Raw genomic sequence first — 22,745 nt, forward strand, 5'->3', positions numbered from 1 at the left:
TGGGTGGAGAGGGGAGGGTGGGGAGGGGCTGGGTGGGGAGGGGAGGGGCTGGGTGGGGAGGGGCTGGGTGGGGAGGGGCTGGGTTGGGGAGGGGCTGGGTGGGGAGGGCTGGGCTGGGTGGGGAGGGCTGGGCTGGGTGGAGAGGGAGGGTGGGGAGGGGCTGGGTGGGGAGGGGCTGGGTGGGGAGGGAGGGGCTGGGTGGGGAGGGGCTGGGTGGGGAGGGTGGGGCTGGGTGGGGAGGGGCTGGTCACCCCGTGGTGCCCTTACACAACTCAACGTTTAACCTACTCACGCCGGCTTGTGCCGCCCTCACAGTCGGGCATATTTGCGGAATACACCACGCCGCCGTTGACCCTGCAGGCCATTGACCGAGCAACCCGACGTTCCTACCAGCTCCCTCCACAGAAATGTGTTTATCATCAGGTATCACGACACACCACCCCGACGCCGCCGCCGCCGTACTCACAGGGGTTCCACTCCTTGGTGACGCGCCCGCTGCGCGCCCAGATCTCCCGCCACATGTGGTAGAGGTTGTGGTTGCGCGCCGCCTCGCGGAGAGCCGTCGGGTCGTCCGGCAGGAACTGCGCCGCCGCCGCCTGGAATTCGTCCATTGTCGCCCTCGCGAGGACGGGCACTGGCGGAGAGGTTGGGAGGAAGGAGGGATGTCGTACGTTACGTATGTATGTGCGTTACGTATGTATGTACGTTACGTATGTATGTACGTTACGTATTTACGTTACGTATGTATTACGTTACGTATGTATGTGCGTTACGTATGTACGTGCGTTACGTATGTACGTGCGTTACGTATGTACGTGCGTTACGTATGTACGTGCGTTACGTATGTACGTACGTTACGTATGTACGTACGTTACGTATGTACGTACGTTACGTATGTATGTACGTTACGTATGTATGTACGTTACGTATGTATGTGCGTTACGTATGTATGTACGTTACGTATGTATGTGCACATACCGTATATATGTACGTTACGTATGTATGTACGTTACGTATGTATGTACGTTACGTATGTATGTACGTTACGTATGTATGTGCACATACCGTATATATGTACGTTACGTATGTATGTACGTTACGTATGTATGTGCGTTACGTATGTATGTACGTTACGTATGTATGTACGTTACGTATGTATGTGCACATACAGTATGTATGTACGTTACGTATGTATGTACATAACGCACGTATGTACACATACCGTATGTATGTACGTTACGTATGTATGTACGTTACGTATGTATGTACGTTACGTATGTACGTTACGTATGTATGTACATTACGTATGTATGTACGTTACGTATGTATGTACGTTACGTATGTATGTACATTACGTATGTATGTACGTTACGTATGTATGTACGTTACGTATGTATGTACGTTACGTATGTATGTACATTACGTATGTATGTACGTAACACACGTATGTACATTACGTATGTATGTACACATGCCGTATGTATGTACGTTACGTATGTATGTACACATGCCGTATGTATGTACGTAACGCACGTATGTACACATGCCGGGCGAGGGTAGTTAACATCTTCTTTTCTCCACCATCACAACCGCCAGCTTGAGCCGCACTAATCGCGTACGGGAGTTGACGATTGTGGGCCCGGTAGCAACACTCTCTCGATCAAACCGAGCCATTTCTGCCGCCGCAATGTGCGCGTGTGCGTATTGAACTTATTTGCACCGTACGGAGACAACCGTGGATACATTGGAGGTGCGGGGAGGGGGGGGGGGTCAAATTAAACATGAAAAGCAGTTCTAAAGAAATTCGTTTTCGATGTAGTAGAATGTATTGTAGAGTACAATGTAGTGTGTGTGGTGTGTGTAGTTATAGTTTAGTATGTACTCGCTTTACTACCCGGCTTCGCCCGAGACTTGGATTTTTGTCTTGGATTAATTCACGGCCGACGCGGAGAGGGTTGGGGGGGGGGATGCGTGACGTCAGCAGGCACACCGCGTGACGCTGCCGCATGCGGGTGACGTCACAGATGTGCCGTGCAAAATATATCCATTATTGCGCCCCCCCCCCCCCAAAATACAAAAGTCTATTTTTATACGTTTTGCATCGTGTACTGTCTGGAAGCTACCCGCATGCCAAATTTCAAGTGTGATGCATGTTGGGAAGTATGCTAAACATTTCCAACAGACACACACATTCACAAATTTCCCTTGTATATATATGTAGAAGATGTAGAACTTCTTTCGCACCGCAAGTAGCCAACCGTGCTCAATCGGAGGTGCGGGCGGAAGGACAACAAACTATAATCATCATCATCATCAATCATATCGGCAACTATCAATCCCATCGCTGGGATGAAACGCTCGCCCCCCAACCCCCACACCGAGGCGTCGGCATTACTGCAAAGCCTCTCGTCCACTTGGGATGGGCGGCGGGGGGAGGGATGTTAAATAAAAATATTCCCGGAGAGGTTTCGCTCGACACAAAAAACCCACGTGCTCCTGGCCCTGCCCCCCCTCTTTGCCTCAAAGAGGGGGGGCAAAAAACCCCCGTGAGATTGCAAGCCCTAACCCAGTGGTTCTAAACCTTTACTGCAGCCTTGCAAACTCCCTTTGGTGCCCAATCGTTAACAACAATGTAAAACACTCTTTGGTTCTTTCGGTAAAGTCACATAGGTGAAAACAAATAAATAATCTAATGAAAACTATCACATTTTTTCACCTGCGTGACTTTACCGAAAGAACCAAAGAGTATGGATTCTTGCAGTTACGAAAACTACAAATCTAGAACAATGTAAAATGTTAACACAGAGGGTTTGACGGAACAAAGTAAGTTGTAACCTACGTGGCCGTGGCTTCCCTTGTGTTTCGATGATTCACCTTCTAAAAAAAAAAATCTGGCCGTGTCTCGCCACCCCCCAGAAAGGGCATCTCGCACCCGCCGCCATGGGCTGCGTGCACCCCATGTGAAGAACCACTGCCGAAGTTTTCTCAAGCTTTGCCGTGTCTCTCTCTCCCTCTCGGTTCCTCCTCGTGCTCAATCCACGCTGTCGCTCTCCACCCTCCTTCACTGGAACAAACTTGCCCCTCCGCATTAAGCAGTCACCTTCGCTCACTAATTTTCCGCTGCTCACTCAAAACTCACTTCTTGTTACCCCCAGAACACCCCACGACCCTCCGCCCTTAATCTCCCCCTCGTAACGACCACCACCATTCCTGGGTTCACCCCTTCATAATCTCATTACACGGCTATCACTCATCAACCCCATTCATTCAATCCATTCATCATCATTTACCGTCATCAATTTCAATTTTCACCAAATTCACGCATCATCACAGATTTGCACCCCCCCCCCCCCCTCCCATTGTTTCATCTATTTCGTTCACCTCACCTCCACCGTTACATTCACACACACACTGTTGTTGTACCGTTGTTAATTCTCTGTAAAGCGCCTTAAGGCGCTCGATAAAATGCGTTAAGAGTCACTCGTGCCAAGGAAAACCTCCACCCATATAGTGCATTGTACGTACAACTGGGGCGGAGGAGTGGTGGGGCAGCGGTTAGTCGCGCTGCGCTACGGAATCTGGAACCTGCCGAGTGGGGACATCCCGCTCCCCATCTCCAAGGTGGACATCCTCCGGGAAGCGCTCCCACCCTTGGCTGCCACTCCGGGGTTAGTCTCGAGTGCCGGCGCACTGTCCCTCCAGACCGTGGACGAATTGTCCTGCACAAGGCCGCTAACTTTTGCTCGTAAATATATCGCGTCTTTGACCCTCTTCCGTGTCTGAGACGTTTGACGTCTGCTGCAAGTTTCAGGGTGGATGTGTGCGTCCCCGGTTCACCCGCTGAATCTCGGAACATGCGAGCGGCTTGGGCGTTAATTTTATTTAGAGGCGTAGTAGTAGTGGTATTAGTTGTGGTGGTAGTAGTGGTATTAGTTGTGGTGGTAGTAGTAGTGGTATTAGTTGTGGTGGTAGTAGTAGTGGTATTAGTTGTGGTGGTAGTAGTAGTGGTATTAGTTGTGGTGGTAGTAGTAGTGGTATTAGTTGTGGTGGTAGTAGTAGTGGTATTAGTTATGGTGGTAGTAGTAGTGGTATTAGTTATGGTGGTAGTAGTAGTGGTATTAGTTATGGTGGTAGTAGTAGTGGTATTAGTTATGGTGGTAGTAGTAGTGGTATTAGTTATGGTGGTAGTAGTAGTGGTATTAGTTGGTAGTAGTAGTGGTATTAGTTATGGTGGTAGTAGTAGTGGTATTAGTTATGGTGGTAGTAGTAGTGGTATTAGTTATGGTGGTAGTAGTATGTGGTAGTAGTAGTGGTATAGTGTGGTGGTAGTAGTAGTGGTATTAGTTGTGGTGGTAGTAGTAGTAGCGCCCTCCCGCATGGCCTTGTGGGAGCTTCCGTACCGGCGAAGTGAGCTAAATTCAGTTTTTATTCCTATTCTATTCCGATGAAGTACTATTCCCATTCACGTCATCGGAAAGGATTAATCTGTTCCCTAATCTATGGTGATATGTTAACTGCCTCGCCTGGAATTCAGGAGGTTGTGGGTTTATTCCCAACCTCGATGCCTGTATATTTTGGAGTTTGCGGTGTCTCTCCTCGTGGTCACATGGATTTTTCTCCCTTCACGTTTAGAAACATGAATTCAGAGTGTTGGACTGATAGAAACTTCCACACCAGAGGCCATATCGTTAAGCTATCATTTGTGATAGCCAGGACACTTATGAAAAAGAGCTATTAGGCTCAGTGGGCCTTAACTGGTCAAATAAAAATATTAAAAACAGTAATAGGACGTGATCCAGTCTGTCAATATCCTTCCAAGCACGCACCTCTGCACTCTTCTTTGCATTTTGTTGAGAGGGATAATTTTCTGATTTTATCGCTGCAAACGGCTTTCACGACAAGCGAGGTTCTGGAAACGTCATGTGGTGCAGACTCACTCCGTAGACGGAACACCGCAGTCAAGAGGCAACGGCGTTCTTTTTGCTCAAACTCGAGTGAAGCAGCACTCATCCCCTCTCGCAGATCTCGAGTCGACAGTGGAAATTTCATATTCCTACGGTGCGCTCTCTCTACCATAACACCAATGATGAACTCATCAACTCCTATAAAACGGTGTGTGCATATGCTGCCAAGGATAGGGCTGACCATACTCCGTAATATCTGTGTGATGTTATGACCTTAATAGGTGCTCGCTAACAGCACTTGTCCCTACAGTGTAAGGCTAATATGGGGGGGGAGGGATTTATGTTTTGTGTATGTGTGTGTGTACACGAACACGTGTGTGTGTGTGTATATAACTGTGGGAGTTCGACAACGATCCCCAGTGTAGCCTGTAACAGACTGTCGGGGCTAAGTGCTGTTAGCGAGTAGCAGCAGCAGCACCTATGAAGGCCGCCACGGCACACGAGGGGGTGGGTGGCCAGCACCACGCCCGGCTGCCTTTGTCTCCCCCGTGGCGATGTTTACTACACACCGCACTTGGCACCGTAACTCCTGTCAGAATACGAATATTGGTTCATACTGGCGCAATCCGACGCGCTACAAAGCTCAGGACCAGTTCAGATAATCTGTCACCGGCGTTGGCCGTGAGCGGGAATCGAACTCGGGTCGGGGTTCGTGGCGCAGCGCGGCGTTAACCGCTGCGCCACCGCTCCCCATGCACTGGTATGCATTTGTTAGCAGCGCCGCATACACAACATTTGTCGTGAGAACATTTGATGTTGCGCGCTCTTACTGCGAGTCCAGTCCATCACGAGTGCGCAGAGGGCCGGGCATATATTGCAAAGGCTGAGCAAACATTTTTTCGTGGGGGAAACTGGTAACATTCGCCTGGCACTGTGTAAACTAATACCGCATGCAGCATTTTAAAAGGAACCTCGCAATGTAGCGGCGTATGCTCGGCGTGTTGACATTGCGCGTGGCGTATTTACAATTGCAGTTTCAGAATCCCAGGGGACAAGACACGCAACCCCCCCCCCCCCTCCGCATGGAGCCGGTACGAAAAACGCATTGTCAGCAGGCAAGCGGTACAAGAGTAACGTTAAATTCTCGAAGAGCAACAGCAACACATTTAATCTAAATTCACTCACACGCAGAGTCAATTGTTGACTTCTTGGCACGGTCTGCCAATACACAACGAGGCACACACAGACACACACACAGACACACACACAGACACACACACAGACACACACACACAGTACACACACACAGTACACACACACAGACACACACACAGACACACACACAGACACACACACAGACACACACACACAGTACACACACAGACACACACAGACACACACAGACACACACACACAGTACACACACACAGACACACACACAGACACACACAGACACACACACACAGTACACACACACAGACACACACACACAGACACACACACACAGTACACACACACACAGACACACACACACAGACACACACACACAGACACACACACACAGACACACACAGACACACACACAGTACACACACACATACACACACCAGCAGCAGCAGAGCAATATACAGACAGTCCCCGAGTTACGATGATCCGACTTTCGATATTTCGATCTTACGATGGCGATACGACAAAATTGTCAAATATTTTACATTTCGCGTGGCAGGCAAACGCAGCAGCGTACGAATCTTGGTGAGTACAGTACAAGATGATGCGTTACGATACGTTCAATGCATGTGTGATACGTAGCTTTAGCGATTACATTTTAGGGTTACCACGATACGATACGTTCAATGCATGTTAAAAGTTTTTATAGCAGATAGGAGTGTTTCTTAAAAAAAAAACTTTCTATTAAATTGCAGTTCATATAGGTAGGCTAAGAATTGACCTTGGTTTTTTTAACTTACATTTTACTGTGCAATACAGTATTGTAATTAATAAATAAATACAGTATATCGTTTATACAGTACGCTACTGAAAATTGCTCTGCTTTGCTAAATTGTCACCATTCTTTAAGACTCCTGGGTAGGCGAGGCCATCTTCGACTTACGATGGGGTCGTCATCGTAAGTAGAGGACTGCCTGTACGCACACATTTAGTAAACACCAAAGATAAAGCTCCCCCGTGTAGCCTCTAACAGACTTGGGGCAAGTGCTGTCATCGAGTAGCGGCTCCTATAAAGAGCGGCACACTGTGGCACACGAGGGGGTGGGTGGCCAGCACCACGCCCGGTCGTCTTTGTCTCTCCCCAGCGGGGATGTTTACTACACTACACCACCACCGCTACTTATTTGAGGCCGAGTGGACCCAGCGGAGTAGGCGCCAGGACGGGTTCAGATCAATCGTTGCCTGGTGGTGTTGGTGGCCGTGAGCGGGAATCGAACCCAGGTGGCCAGGTTTGTAGCGCAGCGATAACTTCTACACCAACTATCGTGTACAAAAGGCCTACGCGGAGTTGTATATGAATCATAATATTGTTTTTTTTTGGGTTAGATCACGTAAATATAAATGTGTCGTGAAACCCGCCACCAACACCCGACAGACAATCTGTAAAGTTTCGTCAAGTAAACAGAACACGCCGATTCGTTATTAGTACAAAACAACGTCAGCGTGTTGGAGAGTGCAAATCCACAACATTTACAGAGCACGACATTTCACCAGTAATCACAACTAGCATCAGCTTTGCTCTCCAACACACCGATGTGCTGTACTATGTTGTGGATTTGATCTCTAACACAGCAATGTGCTGTACTGTGTCTGTGGATTTGATCTCTAACACAGCAATGTGTTGTACTATGTTGTGGATTTGATCTCTAACACATCAATGCGCTGTACTGTGTCTGTGGATTTGATCTCTAACACAGCAATGTGCTGTACTGTGTTGTGGATTTAATCTCTAACACATCAATGTGTTGTACTGTGTCTGTGGATTTGCTCTCTAACACATCAATGTGCTGTACTGTGTCTGTGGATTTAATCTCTAACACAGCAATGTGCTGTACTGTGTCTGTGGATTTGATCTCTAACAGCAATGTGCTGTACTGTGTCTGTGGATTTGATCTCTAACACATCAATGTGCTGTACTGTGTTTGTGGATTTGATCTCTAACACATCAATGTGCTGTACTGTGTCTGTGGATTTGATCTCTAACACAGCAATGTGCTGTACTGTGTCTGTGGATTTAATCTCTAACACAGCAATGTGCTGTACTGTGTCTGTGGATTTGATCTCTAACACAGCAATGTGCTGTACTGTGTCTGTGGATTTGATCTCTAACACATCAATGTGCTGTACTGTGTTTGTGGATTTGATCTCTAACACATCAATGTGCTGTACTGTGTCTGTGGATTTGATCTCTAACACAGCAATGTGCTGTACTGTGTTTGTGGATTTGATCTCTAACACATCAATGTACTGTACTATGTTGTGGATTTGATCTCTAACACAACAATGTGCTGTACTGTGTCTGTGGATTTGATCTCTAACACATCAATGTGCTGTACTGTGTTTGTGGATTTGATCTCTAACACAGCAAAGTGCTGTACTATGTTGTGGATTTGATCTCTAACACATCAATGTGCTGTACTGTGTCTGTGGATTTGATCTCTAGCACAGCAAAGTGCTGTACTGTGTTGTGGATTTGATCTCTAACACATCAATGTGCTGTACTGTGTTGTGGATTTGATCTCTAACACAACAATGTGCTGTACTGTGTCTGTGGATTTGATCTCTAACACAACAATGTGCTGTACTGTGTTTGTGGATTTGATCTCTAACACAACAATGTGCTGTACTGTGTTTGTGGATTTGATCTCTAACACATCAATGTGCTGTACTGTGTTGTGGATTTGATCTCTAACACAACAATGTGCTGTACTGTGTTTGTGGATTTGATCTCTAACACAACAATGTGCTGTACTGTGTTTGAGGATTTGATCTCTAACACAACAATGTGCTGTACTGTGTTTGTGGATTTGATCTCTAACACAACAATGTGCTGTACTGTGTCTGTGGATTTGATCTCTAACACATCAATGTGCTGTACTGTGTCTGTGGATTTGATCTCTAACACAGCAATGTGCTGTACTGTGTTGTGGATTTGATCTCTAACACAACAATGTGCTGTACTGTGTTTGTGGATTTGATCTCTAACACAGCAATGTGCTGTACTGTGTCTGTGGATTTGATCTCTAACACATCAATGTGCTGTACTGTGTCTGTGGATTTGATCTCTAACACAGCAATGTGCTGTACTGTGTTTGTGGATTTGATCTCTAACACAACAATGTGCTGTACTGTGTTTGTGGATTTGATCTCTAACACAACAATGTGCTGTACTGTGTTTGTGGATTTGATCTCTAACACAGCAATGTGCTGTACTGTGTCTGTGGATTTGATCTCTAGCACATCAATGTGCTGTACTGTGTCTGTGGATTTGATCTCTAACACAGCAATGTGCTGTACTGTGTTGTGGATTTGATCTCTAACACAGCAATGTGCTGTACTGTGTTGTGGATTTGATCTCTAACACAGCAATGTGCTGTACTGTGTTGTGGATTTGATCTCTAACACAGCAATGTGCTGTACTATGTTGTGGATTTGATCTCTAACACATCAATGTGCTGTACTGTGTTTGTGGATTTGATCTCTAACACATCAATGTGCTGTACTGTGTTGTGGATTTGATCTCTAACACAGCAATGTGCTGTACTGTGTTGTGGATTTTATCTCTAACACAGCAATGTGCTGTACTATGTCTGTGGATTTGATCTCTAACACATCAATGTGCTGTACTGTGTTGTGGATTTGATCTCTAACACAGCAATGTGCTGTACTGTGTTGTGGATTTGATCTCTAACACATCAATGTGCTGTACTGTGTTGTGGATTTGATCTCTAACACAGCAATGTGCTGTACTGTGTTTGTGGATTTGATCTCTAACACAGCAATGTGCTGTACTGTGTTGTGGATTTGATCTCTAACACATCAATGTGCTGTACTGTGTTGTGGATTTGATCTCTAACACAGCAATGTGCTGTACTGTGTTGTGGATTTGATCTCTAACACAGCAATGTGCTGTACTATGTTGTGGATTTGATCTCTAACACATCAATGTGCTGTACTGTGTCTGTGGATTTGATCTCTAACACAGCAATGTGCTGTACTATGTTGTGGATTTGATCTCTAACACATCAATGTGCTGTACTATGTCTGTGGATTTGATCTCTAACACAGCAATGTGCTGTACTGTGTTGTGGATTTGATCTCTAACACATCAATGTGCTGTACTGTGTCTGTGGATTTGATCTCTAACACATCAATGTGCTGTACTATGTGTGTGGATTTGATCTCTAACACAGCAATGTGCTGTACTGTGTTGTGGATTTGATCTCTAACACAGCAATGTGCTGTACTGTGTCTGTGGATTTGATCTCTAACACATCAATGTGCTGTACTGTGTTTGTGGATTTGATCTCTAACACATCAATGTGCTGTACTGTGTCTGTGGATTTGATCTCTAACACATCAATGTGCTGTACTGTGTCTGTGGATTTGATCTCTAACACATCAATGTGCTGTACTGTGTCTGTGGATTTAATCTCTAACACATCAATGTGCTGTACTATGTCTGTGGATTTGATCTCTAACACAGCAATGTGCTGTACTGTGTCTGTGGATTTGATCTCTAACACATCAAAGTGCTGCTGCTCTACTCGTAACGAATTGTAATGTTTTGTTGACGTGACAAACCCCTCACGGATTGGCTGTTGGGTGGTGGCGGGTTCAACGACACATTTATATTTACGCGATTCCAACCTAAAAAATAACATAAGTTACGTATATTACGAGTATGTATTCACATGTCGGGCCCATGAGTGAGGTAATGTAAGGTGAGGAGGTTGCATTTAAACCTACAGTATATACATTATTTATGCGATATAACCTAAAGAACAAGCTGTATTATACATTTGTGTAAGTATATTACAAGTATTTATGAGCATATATTAGCCCGTGGCGCGCTGCTTTTGCAAAAAAATAAAACACCGAAAAGAGTGAACGACGCCCCGAAGTGGTCGATTGATACAAATTAAGGTGCAGGGAGTTTAGTCTTGTAAAGAAAGAGAGAAAAAAACCTCGAATAAAAACACAATTTCGTGGAGGAATTAAATTAAAATTTTCCACTCGGCGCCGTCAGCGCCAGCGAAGCCTCCTGGGCCCAATCCAGGCGAGCGGTCCCGCCAGTTTAACGCGATCGGAAAAATTCGACACAGAACGCAACGGCGCAGCGAACCCCCGGCGACGTGGGAGACGAACAAAACACACAACTCTACACGTTTTAAAATGACGAGGGGAGGGGGAAGGTCGCGTTCTATCGACAGATGTGGCCTTTGTATATTCGGCGTTTTGTGTCAACCACAAGGCCTAGGCCCGTCGACTCCGCGCGCCCCCCCTTCTTGCCTAGAACGCCACCCGCCGGGCGAGCGCGAGCCCGGGCGCGGGGAGCTAGGCGAGGTCGAGGCCTCGACCTCGAGGTTTAATTTCTCTCTGTGCGTGTTGTTGTAATCGTTTTATATTTTAATTCCCCTACTCGTTCCTCGCTGATTCTGTGCGTATATATTGAGTGGGGGGGGGGGGGGTATCAACGTTTAAATGGAACTACGAGCGCCTCTTTACATCGGCGGCCGTGGTGGTGATGCTGGAAATTAGAAACTGACAGCGAAGAACGGGATGGGGGGGGGGCGCTGCGTCTCATTAAGACGCCGCTTTCAATCAATCTTCACTTTACAAAGCCGCCGCCGCTTTAACTGCGGCGCTTTAAAGCACAAAAATGTATCAAACTAGACCCCTCAGAGCCCCACTGGGGGGCCCCTTTCCGCCGACTTACCGAGTCGGGGCGAGTCGGCCCCAAGGCGGACTGCGAACGGCCTCTCCCCTCCTCCTCCTCCTCTTCGTGTCACGGAGATGTTGTATTCCTCAGCCTTTCCAAACGCAGCAAAGCAGAGAAATAAAACAAAGCCCCCCACCACCACCACCACGATCTCAACGAGCCAAGATCCGCCTCAGTCGCGCGTTCAACTCCCGCGTTTTACAAATTTGCCCAACACTCGGCCACTCGGCCAGCCCCGAATCGCCTCCCTGCTGCACCCAGACTCCGTCTAACGCCTCGACGCCGGCTGCTGCAGCGAGCTGCGTGTGGGGACGAGTTTAGTGGAGGCTGTTGTCGATTGACGCGAGAGGAGAGGTCTCCACAGCGAAACAACAGCGGTATAAAGCGCCCTCCATGAGGGCGAGCGGCGCTAGTGGCGGTGGTGAGTAACAATGGCGAAAGAGCGGCCACCAGCGATGGGTAGAGGAGGTGGTGAGGGGGGTGGGAGGGAGCCGTCCCCTTCTCTCTCTCTCTCGCCTCTCGCTCTCTCTTCGCGATGGCTTCTTCGGTCTCTGATTGCCTCCCCCCGCCCCCGTGAAGGAAGGAAGGAAGGGAGGAGGAGGAGGGACGAGGAGGAGGAGGCGGCGGTGGTGGCGGCAGTGGCCGCCGTTCGGGCGACAGCGCGGGCGGGCGGGCGGAACAAAAGGCTGCGGGAAACGGTGACGTCGCCACTCACGTGACCGCTCACGGTGGTGGTGGTTGTGGTGGTGGTGGTTAGTGGTGGTGGTGGTGGTGATGGTTGTGGTGGTGGTTAGTGGTGGTGGTGATGGTGGTGGTGGTTGTGGTGGTGGTGGTTAGTGGTGGTGGTTGTGGTGGTTGTGGTGGTGGTGGTTAGTGGCGGTGGTGGTGGTGATGGTTGTGGTGGTTGTGGTGGTGGTGGTTAGTGGTGGTGGTGGTGATGGTTGTGGTGGTGGTTAGTGGTGGTGGTGATGGTGGTGGTGGTTGTGGTGGTGGTGGTTAGTGGTGGTGGTGGTTAGTGGTGGTGGTGGTGGTGGTGCTGGTGGTGGTTGGTGGTGGTGGTTGGTGGTGGTGGTGGTTGTTAGTGGTGGGTGTGGTGGCTGTTAGTGGTGGTGATGGTTGGTTGTGGTTAGTGGTGGTTGTTAGTGGTGGGTGTGGTGGTGGTTGTTAGTGGTGGGTGTGGTGGTGGTTAGTGGTGGTTGTTAGTGGTGGTTAGTGGTGGTTGGTGGTGATGGTTGGTGGTAGTTAGTGGTTGTTAGTGGTGGTTAGTGGTGGTTAGTGGTGGTTGGTGGTGATGATTGGTGGTAGTTAGTGGTGGTTGTTAGTGGTGGGTGTGGTGGTGGTTAGTGGTGGTGGTTAGTGGTGGTGGTGGGTGGTGGTTGTTAGTGGTGGTGGCTGTTAGTGGTGGTGGCTGTTAGTGGTGGTGGTGGTTGGTGGTGGTTGGTGCTGATGGTTGTATGGTGGTTAGTGGTGGTTAGTGATGGTGGTGGTTGTTGGTGGTGGTTGGTGGTGGTGGTTGGTGCTTATGGTTGTATGGTGGTTAGTGGTGGTTAGTGGTGGTGGTGGTTGTTGGTGGTGGTTGGTGGTGGTTGGTGGTGGTTAGTGGTGGTGGCGGTGGTTAGTGGTGGTGGCGGTTAGTGGTGGTGGTTGGTTGTGGTGGTGGTTAGTGGTGGCGGTGGTTAGTGGTGGTGGTTAGTGGTGGTGGTGGTGGTGGTGTGATGCATGCAAGAGGTTAGACGGAGGCACCAACCAGCATCATCGTCAACAACAATTTTCAACCACAACAATCAACACCAACAACAAAACTTAACAATCATCAACAACGATCACCAGGCATGCAACTGGTGGTAGTGACGTGATTGTGGTTGGTGGTAAGTTAGTGACGGTGGTGGTGGCTGGTGGTGGTGGTGACGGTGGTGGTGGCTGGTGGTGGTTGTTTTTGGTGGTGGTGACAGTAGTGGTGGTTATAGTGACGGTGGTGGTGGTTCGTGATGGTTGGTGGTGACGGTAGGGGTGGTTGGTGGTGGTGGTGGTGACGGTGGTGGTGACGGTGGTGGTGGTTGGTGGTAATTAGCGGTAGTGGTTAGTGGTATTGTGGTTGGTGGTGGTGACGGTGGTGGTGACGTGGTTAGTGGTGGTGGTGGTAGTTAGTGGTGGGCGGTGGTGGTTAGTGGTGGTTAGTGGTGGTTAGTGGTGGTGGTGGGTGGTGGTGGTGGTTAGTGGTGGTGGCGGTAGTTAGTGGTGGTGGTAGTTAGTGGTGGGCGGTGGTGGTTAGTGGTGGTTAGTGGTGGTGGTGGGTGGTGGTGGTGGTTAGTGGTGGTGGCGGTAGTTAGTGGTGGTGGTAGTTAGTGGTGGGCGGTGGTGGTTAGTGGTGGTTAGTGGTGGTGGTGGGTGGTGGTGGTGGTTAGTGGTGGTGGCGGTAGTTAGTGGTGGTGGTAGTTAGTGGTGGGCGGTGGTGGTTAGTGGTGGTTAGTGGTGGTGGTGGGTGGTGGTGGTGGTTAGTGGTGGTGGCGGTAGTTAGTGGTGGTGGTAGTTAGTGGTGGGCGGTGGTGGTTAGTGGTGGTTAGTGGTGGTGGTGGGTGGTGGTGGTGGTTAGTGGTGGTGGCGGTAGTTAGTGGTGGTGGTAGTTAGTGGTGGGTGGTGGTGGTTAGTGGTGGTTAGTGGTGGTGGTGGTGGTTAGTGGTGGTGGTGGTTGGTGGTGGTGGTTAGTGGTGGTTGTTCGTGGTGGTTAGTGGTGTTGGTTAGTGGTGGTTAGTGGTGGTGGTTAGTGGTGGTTAGTGGTGGTGGTGGGTGGTGATGGTTGGTTGTGGTTAGTGGTGGTGGTGGTGGTGGTGTGAGTGGGAGACTTGCAAGAGGTGAGACGGAGGCACCACCAGCATCATTGTCAACAACAATAATCAACCACAACAATCATCAACCACAACAATCATCAACCACAACAATCAACAACAATCACCAGTCCTGCAACTGCCACACGTGATGGTGGTGGTGGTGTGAGTGGGAGACGACGCGCAGAGGCAAGCCAGAGACACCCAGCATCGTTGTCAACAACAACAATCATCATCCACAACAATCAACAACATCAACAACAATCAACAAACACATTCCTGCTGCGGAGGGAGCTGGTAGGAACGTTGGGTTGCTCGGTCAATGGCCAGGGTCAACGGCGGCGTGGTGTATTCCGCAAATATGGCCGACTGTGAGGGCGGCACAAGCCGGCGTGAGTAGGTTAAACGTTGAGTTTTATAAGGGCACCACAGGGTGACCAGCCCCTCCCCTCCCCACCCTCCCCACCCAGCCCCTCCCTGCACGACGGATGGACACAATAATCCCATGTGGGCTGGTGTAAGCAGGAGGTTCCTACCAGTATAATTCACAACAACAATCATCAACAACAACTTCACCAACTCTCACACGTTGAAGGTGCTGCTGGTGTGAGCGGGAGACGCGCAGGGACGGCAAGACGGAGGCAGATAAACATCAGCATCGTCAACATCTAAATAAGTAATATTTAAAAATGTATGTGCTTAAAACACGCTTTAATGAAATGTACCGTACTAGTGTATAGTAGGTTCAATGAGACGTGGACGACGTAGTCGGAGGCACACTTATTTATTAAATGTTTCACTCAATACAGGCCAAGGTATACAACACTTGAAGTGGTATCGGCCCCTTCACCCGTCTAACAGGGAAATCCCACTATCTCTATCCCGGCTAGCCTACTCCCAGGTCCTTCACTCGAGAGCTAGGGGAGGCTAGCTGACCCAGCTCTGGCCAAGCTAGGATCACGGCACCCTTAGTCACCAGACCGGCTCCTACAAGAGCATCGGCTCTGGGCTCTCGGAGCCACGCCACTGGCTTGTCCTGGTCGGTCCTTAGAAGGACAGCGATTCAGGGGAGTCCCAGGGCCTATCTAGCCGGTCTTCTTTCTTCACTGGTTTAAGCTAAACACTGAACCCCGAGCCCACCGGCTCACCGCCTTATATAGCAACTCCCTCCCTGAGGGGTGGGGCCGTGCGGGATCACAGCGCCGTTTCAGCCCCCCAGGGCTAACCGATGTGGACGTGGATATAAGCATCCTTCCGCGTGCAGGCATAACCACCCCTGGTGTGTTTGTTCGCTTTCCCGTAACACCCCTAAATCACCCCCCCCCCCCCCCCCCCCGTACAGCCCGCAGCCGTCCCGGCTGCAAAAAAATTCACAATAAAGATGCATCCCCCCCAAACCCGTGTGTGCCCCGCGTAAATAACAACAATAACAACAACAACAGTAACAACAACAACACTACGGAGAGAGAGAAAAATAACCCGACGTACTCCCCCCAATAAATACCCCATCCCGTAAGAAACCAACATATGTACAATTTCCAGGTCCCCCACCCCGCGACCCCAGCAAGGGCTGCATGAGAGGCCGACCTCACAAAAGTCTGCGTGTTTTGGCACGCGTTCTTGCAGCGGGACAGTCACAAGGGGCAGCCCCGGCCGGCCCGGCGGTGGGTGTCAATAGTTCGGGTGCGAGAGTGTCTGGCTTCGCCGACGAGCGACCCCCGACCCCCCCGGGAGGGGTTGGCAGTCGCGAGCACGTCAATCCCGGTGCACCTGGAAGCGGAAAAGTCGGTGGCAAATCAGGCGAATGCAGCGAAGTCGGACTCCGGAAGTCGGTGGACCCCTTACATGTTTGGCCATGTGTGTGTGGAGTAGAAACATGGGGCGCAACGAACGGTTTCAACCTGGAGGGGTGCACGAACCACCGACGCTTCCCCCACCGGATACGTACACATTGTGGCCGCAAGACCTGCATCACTTCCACGGGCCCCCGCCACGGCCGCAACAGCTTGGACGAGGTCGCCAGCGGAACTTGGGGACAGTGCAACCACGCTTTTTCACCCGGTTTCGACTGGAGCACATGCACCCGGCCCAGCTTGAGCCTTTCATTCGCCTTCTGGCGACGGTCTGAATTTTGGATGGCCGCCTCCCGCGCCCCTGTCAATTTAGAGATGTTGAATTTGACATGGTCGGCCAATTTGGATTTAGCATGCGGCGCGGAGATCCGCAGCTGAGTCGCGACAGGCGGGTTAGCCTCACGACCGTACATTAGGAAGAAGGGCAAAAATCCGGTCGCCGCATGAGCAGCCATTCTGTAGGCCGCCAAAACCCCCGGAATATGAAGGTCCCAGTCGGTCTGGGATTCAGACACCTGATGAGACAGCATGGACGTGATAGTCCGATGCAGATGCTCCACTATCCCGTCAGTTTGCGGATGATATGGGGAGGTACGGATTTTTTTCGTACCCAGGAGCTCGCACACCTCGTGCAGAAGTTTACCCGAGAAATTGTGTAGCCGACAAAAATCGACACAAAACCGCAAGGAGCCGTCGTGTTTTTTAACTAACACGATGGGTGCACCCCAAGGGCTGGTTGAAGGGGATATAATGTCCGCAGCTAGCATGTCGTCTACCGCCGATTTAACATGATCCTTTTCGGCGGGACTCAACCGAAAAGGATTTTGACGGATTGGCGCGCTGTCACCCGTGTCAATATGGTGTCGCAGCAGTTTAGTACAGCCAATATCATATTTGTGTCGACTAAAAACATCGGAAACATCGCGCAGAAGAGTTCGTAGTTTATCACGCTGTGAGTCGGACAGGTCCGATGATCCCGCACAAAGCGCATCCAGCCACCCCTCATCACGGTCCGCATGTGGTTGCGATGGAGGAGCGGTGCTCACATGTCCAATGACGGATTCCTCACAAGGTACCGGCGTTGCGTGCGCAAGCACTGTCCCATGAGGAACCACAGCCATTTGCAACCCAACATTGAGGACCGCGATGAAGGGATCCCCGTTCCCTGGTCTGGGCCGCTATCAAATCAGGTCCATTGACCCCGGCCCTAGACGGTCCGAACACAACACCCCTATCCCCAATCCCCTTAGCGAATGGTCGACGCAGCCTAAGAGGCATGAGCATCTGAGCCCCCAGCGGTATGCGTACCGTTCTTGTAACAAGCGCTTGTACTGTCGCAAATGCCGTACGGACAGTAGCGGGAGAGGACAAGAACATCATACGTCGGCCCGACGGGAGTTCGATGCAACCTTGGTCGATCAATATTCGAATTGGCATTTTGGCCAAAAAGTCCATCCCCAACAAGCACGGAACTGCCAGTGAGGAGGAGACCAACACCGGCCCGGATAATTTTATGTCACCAATACAAATTTGCGCGCGGATCTGTCCGATAATGCCCAGTGAGTCCCCGTTGGTAGCATAACATGGAACATCAACGGGGAGCAAAGGACGGCTTTGAACGGGGAGAATGTTGTAAATCATATTGGACACAATTGTCGCCGATGCTCCCGTATCAACTAAGACCCGCACCTCAACCCCATCAATATGCCCCACAACGACCGACGACCCCGCCGACGCGGCAACAACACGGTGAGCCAAATCAGACCACTGGCCCGGTTGGAACGCCCTCCCCATCGCGGCACATTTCGACGCAACGACATCCGATTTCCGAACCCCGTTCGTTGCAGTGCATGAGTGTGTCACAGGTGTGTGCGTAGGCCAAACATGTGGGGTGCCACGACTTGCCGGAGTTCGCTGCGGAGCCTTGGGTAGAGGCGCGTCGTCCGGCCGAGGTGTCGCACCGCGCTGTCGAGGAGCCCGGCTTCCCGAAGCCACATGGCCCCGGAGGCCACAGTTGTAGCACCGCGTGAGCGCCCCAGTCGGCTTGGGTTGATCCTGGTGGCTCGGCCCGTCCCAAGCTGGCCGGCCCCCGCATCTCCACTCTGTCGGGCGACCCACAGCGCAGACCTCTTCCGATGGGAGGGTGGTTGCAGCCACGGTATGCCTGGCTGCCGCCTTGCTGGCCTTGCGACGTTGGGACAGCAAGTTTGTGTGGATGTGCCGTGCGGCCCACAGGGAACACATCTCCTTGTCGTCTTGCGCCAAGACGACGATGTCCAAATCGTCCGCCAACAGCAATATCTTCTCAGCCACCATAGCGTTCACCCCTTCCTCGTCCATCCGCGGGAAAGCCATCTTCGCCAAGGCCAGGAGAGTCGTGCGGTATGCCAGGGGCGATTCCTTGGCGCCCCGCTGACGGTCGTAAAACAGCTGTCTGCAGTCGGAAGGTGGTCCGTAGACTGCAGACAGGAGTTGAAGCGCCGCCTGCAGCGTGGCACGCGCCGATCTCGGCGCCGTAGTGAGAGTGGCGAGAGCGTCGCTGTCCAGCGTCGCCGGCAGCGCGGTAAGCGCCTCGTCGTCCGTCCATCGCGACATTTCTTGGTGGACGAGGAACTGTCTTTGGAACGCTCCCCAGTCGCCGTCTTCCGCCACAAACTCTTTGAGGACCGGCAATCGCTGCTGAAACGAGGACTCCGCAACCGTAGATTGCCAACCGCCGTTCCCGCCATTCAGTACAGTTTTGGCGGGAACGGCGGACGCCATCAGCGGTCGCACTGCTGGTGACGCGCTGTCCGCTGATTGGCGTTCGCCGCTGTCGGCCGCTGTTGATGACGTGGCGGTTTCTGGTCGGCGACTGTCGGTCACATGATGTGCCCAGGCCCCGCCCTCGGCACCCACTGTACTGATGGCAGCAAATTCAACCTCCAGCCCTGTTTAAATGGCGGGAACTGGCGTTGCGTGTCGTCCGACGTCGCCCCGCGCTGCTCCTCCAACCCCCAGGCGAGTGATTTCCTCCAGCATGGCGGTTGCCGCGTAGAGTAGCTCCGCCAGGCGGGAGTGAGCCACCCGCAGTCCGTCAGCCGACGGTCCCCACCCATCCGGCTGCTGCAGTATCGGCAAACTCGGCTCATCCATCCGGCCGAGGTGTCCTCCTCCCCAGGTTCCTTGGTACGAGCCGTCCATCTTGTATCCATCTTTAGAAGACCACTTCTGACTCCAGTTGTAGTAGGTTCAATGAGACGTGGACGACATAGTCGGAGGCACACTTATTTATTAAACGTTTCACTCAATACAGGCCAAGGTATACAACACTCTAAGGGGTATCGGCCCCTTCACCCGTCTAACAGGGAGATCCCACTATCTCTATCCCGGCTAGCCTACTCCCAGGTCCTCCACTCGAGAGCTAGGGTAGGCTAGCTGACTCAGCTCTGGCCAAGCTGGGATCACGGCACCCTTAGTCACCAGACCGGCTCTTACAAGAGCATCGGCTCTGGGCTCTCGGGGCCACGCCACTGGCTTGCCCTGGTCGGTCCTTAGAAAGACAGCGATCCAGGGGAGTCCCAGGGCCTATCTAGCCGGTCTTTTTTCTTCACTGGTTTAAGCTGAACACTGAACCCCGAGCCCACCGGCTCACCGCCTTATATAGCAACTCCCTCCCCGAGGGGTGGGGCCGTGGGGGATCACAGCGCCGTTTCAGCCCCCCAGGGCTAACCGATGCGGACGTGGATGTAAGCATCCTTCCGCGTGCAGGCATAACCACCCCTGGTGTGTTTGTTCACCTTCCCGTAACACCTCTACACTAGTAATGGAAGAACTCCACGACTCCAGGAAGTGGTCCCGAGGCTTGTCATAACGTAAGGGGCCCTGGTGATTTACAGCCAACGTCAGTTGAGCGTGGACAATTAGACCCAAGCCGAAACATCTAACCTATATAATTCATTTTTTGTCTGTCTGTCTGTCTGTCTGTCTATCTGTCTGTCTGTCTGTCTGTTTGTCCGTCTGCGTACGCTCCCTTCCGGGGGATTTAGCTCTCGGACCGTGGGGTTCGCCGAGATTAAATTTTGCAGGTGGGCACGCCCCCGGCCCGCGGTAAACTTAGGCATTTCCGATTTTTCGTCTCTAAACTTTAAATCGGACCGATTATCGATTTAGTGCGATTGCTCTTTATATAGTTATATAATTATATATTTATTTATTTAATATTGCCGGCCGGCACGGACCACGGCGGTTGCCCCTGGCAACGGGTAGCAACAACTTCGCTGCGGGGTGGACGCCATTTTAAATTCCCGTTACAAATATGCGCACGCATTAACACGCGACTCTGAGGTAAATTCATCAAAGTTTCACGTCCTCTTCACTCCCCTTCCACCCCAATGTGTGCAATTACTATTATAGGGTCGGTAGATAATACAATTATAGCGATTAGACAGTATTATTGTAGCGCGGGGGGGGGGGGGGCGTAAGGGCCCCAGTACCCACCCTCAGCCGGGTGGGCAATCTAGGCGAGGCCGGAGGCTCTGCACGGTACTAGGCCTCGACACGCAACTCTGTCAGGCGACGACTTTGTGGTATAAACTCGATATACCCAGCGTTGCCCGGGGGAAAAATACATTTAAAATCTTCTGAAAACTTTAAAACATAACATACCAATGAAAATACAACTGTGTAATTAAAATTATAAACCCGACCGCGCCAAGAATAGATTCTCTGAATCGCTAAAAGGAATCGAAGGTTGTAGATTCATTTAGAATCGCCTTATTTCCGTTTAATAAAGTTGGTTATAGAGTTGATATAAACTGCTACGAATGGGAAATATCCGGCGTTGACTGGGGCTAAATATAATTAAAAACTCCTGAAAACTTTCAAACATAACATAACAATGAAAATAAAACTCTGTAATTAAAAATGGAAACCTCCTATGCGCCAGGAATCGATTCTTTGAATCGCGCAAAGGAATAATCGAAGGTTGTAGATTCCTTTAGGATCGCGCTTAACATGTGGTGAGGGGTGAGTGGTGAGGGGTGAGTGGTGAGTGGTGAGGGGTGAGTGGTGAGTGGTGAGGGGTGAGTGGTGAGGGGTGAGTGGTGAGGGGTGAGTGGTGAGGGGTGAGGGGTGAGTGGTGAGTGGTGAGGGGGTGAGTGGTGAGGGGTGAGTGGTGAGGGGTGAGGGGTGAGGGGTGAGGGGTGAGTGGTGAGTGGTGAGGGGTGAGGGGTGAGGGGTGAGTGGTGAGGGGTGAGTGGTGAGGGGTGAGTGGTGAGGGGTGAGTGGTGAGGGGTGAGGGGTGATGGGTGAGTGGTGAGGGGTGAGTGGTGAGGGGTGAGTGGTGAGGGGTGAGTGGTGAGGGGTGAGTGGTGAGGGGTGAGTGGTGATGGGTGAGGGGTGAGGGGTGAGTGGTGAGGGGTGAGGGGTGAGTGGTGAGGGGTGAGTGGTGAGGGTGAGGGTGAGGGTGAGTGGTGAGTGGTGAGGGTGAGTGGTGAGGGGTGAGTGGTGAGGGGTGAGGGGTGAGTGGTGAGTGGTGAGGGGTGAGGGGTGAGGGGTGAGTGGTGAGGGGTGAGTGGTGAGGGGTGAGTGGTGAGGGGTGAGTGGTGATGGGTGAGGGGTGAGGGGTGAGTGGTGAGGGGTAAGGGGTGAGGGGTGAGGGGTGAGTGGTGAGGGGTGAGGGGTGAGTGGTGAGGGGTGAGTGGTGAGGGGTGAGGGGTGAGGGGTGAGTGGTGAGGGGTGAGGGGTGAGGGGTGAGTGGTGAGGGGTGAGTGGTGATGGGTGAGTGGTGAGGGGTGAGTGGTGAGGGTGAGTGGGGAGGGTGAGTGGCGGTTGTGAGAGGTGATTAGTGAGTGGTGAGGGTGAGTGGTGAGGGTTAGTGGTGAGCATGAGTGGTGAGGGTGAGTGTTGAGCGTGAGTGGTGAGGGTGAGTGGTGATTGTTGAGGGTGTGATTGGTGAGGATGAGTGGTGAGTAGTGAGGGTGAGTGGTGAGGGTGAGTGGTGAGTGGTGAGGGTGAGTGGCGGTTGTGAGTGGTGATTAGTGAGGGGTGAGTGGTGAGGGTGAGCGTGAGTGGTTAGGGTGAGTGGTGAGGGTGAGCGGTGAGGGTGAGCAATGAGGGTGAGTGGTGATTGGTGAGGGTGTGATTGATGAGGATGAGTGGTGAGTGGTCAGGGTGAGTGGTGAGGGTGAGTGGTGAGCGGTGAGGGTGAGTGTTGAGGGTGAGTGGTGAGTGG

At 51.3% G+C, this 22,745-nt stretch overlaps 1 protein-coding gene across 3 annotated transcripts in view; it reads right to left on the bottom strand.

Annotated features, from left to right (window-relative positions):
- Positions 1–12,545, bottom strand: part of LOC133361099 (zinc finger protein ZFP2-like) — a 65,369-nt gene extending 52,824 nt beyond the window's left edge. For 2 of the 3 annotated variants that reach the window (XM_061579925.1, XM_061579923.1), the window contains exons 1-2: positions 11,851–12,545; positions 467–634 (exon numbers count right to left, since the gene is read on the bottom strand). In XM_061579925.1, the coding sequence (XP_061435909.1) occupies positions 467–611 (145 nt within the window). In that variant the 5' untranslated portion in view covers positions 612–634; positions 11,851–12,545. The remainder of the gene's footprint in view (positions 1–466; positions 635–11,850) is intronic. The other variant, XM_061579924.1, reaches the window with a different exon arrangement.
- Positions 12,546–22,745: the final 10,200 nt, after the last annotated feature.

Source organism: Lethenteron reissneri, chromosome 71 (genome assembly GCF_015708825.2).
Source record: "Lethenteron reissneri isolate LAM-NWPU_2019-01 chromosome 71, ASM1570882v1, whole genome shotgun sequence".
Classification (NCBI taxonomy): domain Eukaryota; kingdom Metazoa; phylum Chordata; class Hyperoartia; order Petromyzontiformes; family Petromyzontidae; genus Lethenteron; species Lethenteron reissneri.